We start from the raw sequence: 7,052 nt of genomic DNA, 5'->3' as shown, positions 1-7,052 counted from the left end.
ACTTGACAACACTTTGTTCCGTTTCGTGCACACGCGAAAGGCGAACGTGTCACGCATATCCCCGTGCGTCATCACGAAGCAGTTCCAGTGCGGCGTCAACAGCTAGTTATCAAAATGAACTTAAAAGGGTGAAATGGCAAAATTTTTACAACTGAGCTATGCGTCCTTATGATGAACGGCTATAATTACATATTTTCCTTCACCCATTCTTTAATGCCGTAATGAAAAAGCATTGGTCACAATAAAAAACACTGCTTCACGGACTTGAACCATCGTCGACTTTCCACCTACGAGACCATTGCCTTTACCATTGAACCATGCGTCTTTCTGATGAATTGCTGGGGTTATTTCTTTTACTTTCCTCTTTTTTCAAGGTCATAATGAAAAAACATTGCTTCACGGACTTGAACCATCGCCTTTCCACTTACGAAACCATTGCATTTACCACTGAGCCATGCGTTCTTGTGATGAATTGCTGTGGTTATTTCTTTTACTTTACTCTTTTTTCAAGGTCATAATGAAAAAACATTGCTTCACGGACTTGAACCATCGACTTTCCACCTACGAAACCATTGCAATTACCACTGAGCCATGCGTTCTTGTGATGAATGCTTGAGATTATTTCTTTTACTTGACTCTTTTTTTCAAGGTCATAATGAAAAAATATTGCTTCACGGACTTGAACCATCGACTTCAAGGACTTGAACCATCGCCTTTCCACCTACGAAACCACTGCTTTTACCACTGAGCCATGCGTTCTTGTGATGAATTGCTGTGGTTATTTCGTTTTCTTTACTCTTTTTTCAAGGTCACAATGAAAAAACATTGCTTCACGGACTTGAACCATCGACTTTCCACCTACGAAACCACTGCTTTTACCACTGAGCCGTGCGTTCTTGTGATGAATTGCTGTGGTTATTTCGTTTTCTTTACTCTTTTTTCAAGGTCATAATGAAAAAACATTGCTTCACGGACTTGAACCATCGACTTTCCACCTACGAAACCATTGCAATTACCACTGAGCCGTGCGCTTTTGTGATGAAGTGCTGTGGTTATTTCTTTTACTTTACTCTTTTTTCAAGGTCATAATGAAAAAACATTGCTTCACGGACTTGAACCATCGACTTTCCACCTACGAAACCATTGCAATTACCACTGAGCCGTGCGCTTTTGTGATGAAGTGCTGTGGTTATTTCTTTTACTTTACTCTTTTTTCAAGGTCATAATGAAAAAAACATTGCTTCAAGGACTTGAACCATCAACTTTTCACCTACGAAACCATTGCATTTACCACTGAGCCATGCGTCCTTGTGATGAATTGCTCTTGTTATTTCTTTTATTTTACTCTTTTTTCAAGGTCATAATGAAAAAAACATTGCTTCATGGACTTGAACCATCGACTTTCCACCTACGAAACCATTGCATTTACCACTGAGCCATGCGTCCTTGTGATGAATTGCTCTTGTTATTTCTTTTATTTTACTCTTTTTTCAAGGTCATAATGAAAAAAACATTGCTTCATGGACTTGAACCATCGACTTTCCACCTACGAAACCATTGCAATTACCACTGAGCCGTGCGCTTTTGTGATGAAGTGCTGTGGTTATTTCTTTTACTTTACTCTTTTTTCAAGGTCATAATGAAAAAAACATTGCTTCAAGGACTTGAACCATCAACTTTTCACCTACGAAACCATTGCATTTACTACTGAGCCATGCGTCCTTGTGATGAATTGCTCTTGTTATTTCTTTTATTTTACTCTTTTTTCAAGGTCATAATGAAAAAAACATTGCTTCATGGACTTGAACCATCGACTTTCCACCTACGAAACCATTGCAATTACCACTGAGCCGCGCGCTTTTGTGATGAAGTGCTGTGGTTATTTCTTTTACTTTACTCTTTTTTCAAGGTCATAATGAAAAAAACATTGCTTCAAGGACTTGAACCATCAACTTTTCACCTACGAAACCATTGCATTTACCACTGAGCCATGCGTCCTTGTGATGAATTGCTCTTGTTATTTCTTTTATTTTACTCTTTTTTCAAGGTCATAATGAAAAAAACATTGCTTCATGGACTTGAACCATCGACTTTCCACCTACGAAACCATTGCATTTACCACTGAGCCATGCGCTTTTGTGATGAAGTGCTGTGGTTATTTCTTTTACTTTACTATTTTTTTAAGGTCATGATGAAAAAACATTGCCTCAAGGACTTGAACCATCGACTGACCACCTACGAAACCATTGCCTTTGACCACTGAGCCACGCATCCTTGTGATGAATGCTTGAGATTTCTTTTACTTCACGAAAAAAAGCATTTGTTATGAACTTAAAAATAATGGTAAAGTAAAAGAAATAATCATAACCGTTCACCATTAAAAGTTGTGGTTTAGTGGTAATGACAGCAATCTTGCAAGAGGTAAGTCGATGATTCGAACCCGGGAAGAGGAATGTTTTTTTATTATGACCTAAAAAAAGGATAAAGACTTTATTTTTGGTTCAAAATTATTTACAATGGTAAGATGCAGTCCACTCTTTGTATGAATAAGAAGGATTTCTATATTCTGATAACTTATAATCTTTAATTTCATAAATTTCATATACAAATAATCTAGTACAAATAATGCATTTTCTAATGCGAATAATGTTTTTCAATGATTTATTTATTCAGATAATTGTCTCCCAAGAGAACCGCCTGGATGTGATTTTGCAAAGTCTTTTAAATCAAATTCGCGACGTTTTATTAGCTCGCTAACCACTCCATTTATCAACATTTCCTGCAAGAAATGAAGGCACAGGTTAGCTTCTGTTGATTTTAAAACTTTTTGGAGCATTTCTTAAGAAATAGAAATGCTTACTTGAAGTATAATAGACCTAGATGGAACAACGGACAATGTCTCTTTGATGTCACATCCAGAATCGTAAGAGAGTGACACATCGCTGAATTCTTGGAGAAGACAGTCTACAATGAAACACACATGAAGATATATCTTTTCTAGGAAGAACAACTGATAGAACTATCCAGTATAAATAAAGTTAGTTTAGTTTAGGTTTCCTCCTGTAGTAACACTGGATCAATAAGAGATGATCCTTACTGGATCTCTAGGAAGAACAGTTTAGAACTGATAGAGCTATCCAGTATAAATAAAGTTAGTTTAGTTTAGGTTTCCTCCTGTAGTAACACTGGATCAATAAGAGATGATCCTTACTGGACCTCTATAAAGAACAGTTTAGAACTGATAGAGCTATCCAGTATAAATAAAGTTAGTTTAGTTTACGTTTCCTCCTGTAGTAACACTGGATCAATAAGAGATGATCCTTACTGGATCTCTAGGAAGAACAGTTTAGAACTGATAGAGCTATCCAGTATAAATAAAGTTAGTTTAGTTTAGGTTTCCTCCTGTAGTAACACGGATCAATAAGAGATGATCCTTACTGGACCTCTATAAAGAACAGTTTAGAACTGATAGAGCTATCCAGTATAAATAAAGTTAGTTTAGTTTACGTTTCCTCCTGTAGTAACACTGGATCAATAAGAGATGATCCTTACTGGACCTCTATAAAGAACAGTTTAGAGCAATCCAGGGCTGTTAAATCTTCCGAAGTACCATTTTTTCCAACGATGGTTAAAACAGGAACATTTCTTTTCTTAAGGTGTCTTGCAACCTCCAGACATTCCTTGGTGTGTCCACTGTGTGACAAAAACACCGCAACGTCTTCTGGTAAGGCATTACCTATGGTGGAAACAGATGAGAAAGTGGTCCCTTGTTGTCCCACTTGATCAATATGAACCCCAAACTATCCTGCAAGACTTCATAAAGGTATTCTTACCCAGATCACCGTGCGTCCATTCCGCAGCGTGGATAAAATGCGACGGTATTCCCGTGGAAGCCAGCGAGGCAGACATACGACGCGCCACGATACCAGACTTCCCTACAATACAATGGAATGGTATGATGGTATCATTCTGTAAAAGTGAATGCAAGCCAACAATGCTATTTGAGTTTGAGAGTTTGATTAGGAATTTCAGGTTGGAACATGTCGCAGCTCTTGGAAGCTTTCGTCCAATTGGATAATGTTTTTCTATGCTTTGTAAAGAACGAAACTATGCTATTGGTTGAAACAGAAATGTATTGTAAAGTTCAGTCAATGAAAATAATTTTTGCGAGGAGCTGCGACACTACCATTCAGGTTTCCTGTGATAAACACTTGATTTATGTAACGTACTGCTTTAAAAGTAGTTTATTGTTTGAACCTACCAATGCCAGAAACAAGAACTCGCCCTGAACAGTTCTCCAGAATATTGATAAATTCATCCACAGCAATGGTTTCGAGTGAACTTGAAATTGCTGAGACACAATCCGCATCAAGTTTCAAGCTTTCCTGAAAACCTGGTGAGCTTTTAACAGAGCTTTCAACAGACCTTTCATCAGTCTTTGCTGCAGAAGAAATCGTGTGACTTGAACTGCCTTTAGAATTCAGGTTATCGTTTTAAAATGATCACATGCAACAGTTAACTTACAGATTTTTATCTCTAACAGTCCTTCTAAACCCTTCTCGAGTTTTAAGCTGTAAAAAAAATTGTAAAACGTCACAAAAATGAAAACAGTAGACCCCAGACTCCCCCCTCCCGCTCCCAAGATACAGTCGTTTTTGACGTCATAATGACGTCACATAACGTTGATCACGTGTGCGACCTACCATGATTCCTCTGTTGGTAAGCCACCAAGAACCTCGCAACATGCACCACCAACGACATTCGCAATATTACCAAGTTTCCTAAAAAGTTGAACTTTTTGTAAAGGCCATGTTTTTACACGGTGCAATTTTTCCTGCAACTTGCAATGCAATTCTACTTCTAAGAGATGTAAATTAGTGAAGAGTGTTGCAGAAGAAAAGTGCATGAAGTGTAATAAACACAAACGTTTCGTTGCTCCCAAATTTACATCTCTTAAAAGTTGAATTGCATTGCAAGTTGCAAGAAATATTGCACCGTGTAACAAGGCCTTAAAATCATATCATACACGACTTATAAAACACTTAAATACACGATCCCAGACATCTCATTTCTTACCGCAAACTATCTTCATCCGTTGGCAATCCATTGTAGTATAAACCTTAAAATATACAGCAATATATAACAATGATATCTTGCAAGAAGACTGGCGTGATTTGCTTCAAAAATACCCGGAGCTCACCTGAAACCAGTCCTCCAAGGAATGCGTCTCCAGCACCTGTCGCGTCTAGAACACTTGAAACAGGCACCGTTGGAACCTCAACTAGCTTTCAGAGAAAGTTGAAAAAAAATATATTTGTGAGAGAGAAAAAAACGCAGTGAAGAATTTTCTTTTCCGAAAAAATGATACAGTGTTGGAGCCTTTTTGGGCCCTTTTCGCTTGGACTAGCTTAAAACTCGAAGATCTTTGAGAGTTTTCGAACCGATATTTTGGTTTTAAAAGCTTACGTGATTTTCTGTTGCCAAGATAGAGGAGTCTTTTCCACACGTAATTGCGATTAATTTTGATCCGCACTTTTCTCTCATCATTTCCGCTAATTCCACCATGTTTCCAACCCTTTGTCAATAGAGAACTAGCTCAAAATCGTACGAAATATTGTCGCAGGAATTCGTGAAGTCAAATTGAAACAGGCCTGAAATAACACCGGGTTGAAGCCTACCTCGCTTTTGGGTCGAGGTATGGGAGCATCTCTCGAGCAGCGTGTTTTGCTGGTTTTAAAATATCCGCCGTTTTGACACATCTAAAAACACAGGAAACATAATCCATTGTTGCTTAGGAATATCACCAATTTAGGTTACGATAGTTCCGTTAGCATACTCACTCTTTCAGCTCATCAATGCTTCCTAATCGAGCTTCGTTAATTGCGACCTAATTAGAACGTAAATTAATCAATTAACAAAGCTTTCAGTGTTCCGATAATCGGTCCAAATCCTGGCGTTTTTTATCGACTAAAACTTACTGAAGGAGAAACATCCAAATCAAGGACTGTCAGAACACCAGCCGCTCTGAAAAAGAGGACATTTTAAAAAGTATTCGTTGCAAAAATCTCTTGTTTTTTGCCTAAGAAATTCACGAGTGTCAGAGTGTAGGTCGCTTTTTTACTATACAAACTTAATTACTTTGCGGTTTTTAAAACAGCAAGGACTCCGGATAACGGAACTTGGGATATTTCAGTCGTTAACATTTGACAATCATTCATGATTGGATTCTCTGAAATATACAAAGATGATGGAAAATCTTAGAAATTGCTGCATTGATTAGATATAAATCATATAGATTAGGGGGTGATATATCCATGCACCATCTCTTTATCTTCCAAATTTTGTTTCAAATCAAATATGTCTGTTATTTGAGAGATGGAAATAAGGTTTGCTTTCGAAGAATCTGTGCCTACCCTGTCTTATTCCACGGCTTCAAATAGACTAATAATAAAGACTAATTCTTTTCATACCAAAGTATTGCTTGGCAATTTTGTCGTTTAAGATGCTTGTTGCACCAGTTGCCATGATGATTGATCTTTCCCCATCTTCTTGGACAAACACAAATGACTGTTTGATAAGGACACAAAATGTTAACTGAGATTCAATCATCGCAGTCTATTAATTTGCAAAGAATAACAAGATGGTTTAAAATATTTGCTAACCTCACCAGTGGTAAACTCCTTGCTGACTATAAAGAGAAAAACATTCATTTAGACAGCACTTTCAGGGGATGTGGTGCCCATTTTATGGCAAGGGGGGAGATCCCTATATAGGCAACTCAAGTGGATACAATTTTCTAATGATGTTTGGATTTTCTCAAGGTGGGAACTCTTAATTTTCATTCTCTCATTTACCTTGCAAGTACTTGGTGGAGACCTTGAGATTTTTCATACTTTTACGTATTAATTGACCAGGCTGGTCTTGTCCTTGCAATGCCAATAAACCCGTCGGAACTTTGTCAAATACAAAAAGATATTAAGTATCTGCACTGTCTAGCATTACTGGAGTAACATTGTGACTAATATATTCATCTATGGATAGCTGGTTCTCGT

At 37.6% G+C, this 7,052-nt stretch overlaps 1 protein-coding gene across 1 annotated transcript; it reads right to left on the bottom strand.

Moving 5' to 3' along the window:
- Positions 1-2,616: 2,616 nt before the first annotated feature.
- Positions 2,617-6,980, bottom strand: LOC114536040. Its single transcript, XM_028557397.1, has 17 exons — positions 6,855-6,980; positions 6,663-6,688; positions 6,471-6,567; positions 6,139-6,229; positions 5,979-6,024; positions 5,841-5,887; positions 5,679-5,759; positions 5,467-5,575; positions 5,201-5,285; positions 5,077-5,119; positions 4,704-4,781; positions 4,525-4,571; positions 4,262-4,441; positions 3,834-3,935; positions 3,611-3,736; positions 2,861-2,964; positions 2,617-2,779 (listed from the first exon to the last, which is right to left on the bottom strand). Exons 1-17 carry the CDS (start codon positions 6,889-6,891, stop codon positions 2,666-2,668), a joined length of 1,413 nt encoding a protein of 470 aa, XP_028413198.1. The 5' UTR covers positions 6,892-6,980; the 3' UTR covers positions 2,617-2,665.
- Between the last annotated feature and the right edge of the window lie 72 nt (positions 6,981-7,052).

The sequence above is a fragment of the Dendronephthya gigantea genome, unplaced genomic scaffold, assembly GCF_004324835.1.
Source record: "Dendronephthya gigantea isolate DGI-Jeju-01 unplaced genomic scaffold, DenGig_1.0 000129F, whole genome shotgun sequence".
NCBI classification, from domain to species: domain Eukaryota; kingdom Metazoa; phylum Cnidaria; class Anthozoa; order Malacalcyonacea; family Nephtheidae; genus Dendronephthya; species Dendronephthya gigantea.
This window is presented reverse-complemented; position numbering and strand designations above follow the sequence as displayed.

Excerpts from the sequence above, each read along its gene's own strand:
- LOC114536040 (XM_028557397.1), bottom strand. The coding sequence starts at position 6,891 with ATGAAAAATCTCAAGGTCTCCACCAAGTACTTGCAAG. Across the intron at positions 4,442-4,524 it reads ACTGTTAGAGATAAAAATCT|CAAAGACTGATGAAAGGTCT; the intron begins GTAAGTTAACTG and ends TTTCTTCTGCAG. Across the intron at positions 2,965-3,610 it reads AACCATCGTTGGAAAAAATG|ACTGTCTTCTCCAAGAATTC; the intron begins GTACTTCGGAAG and ends GTTTCATTGTAG.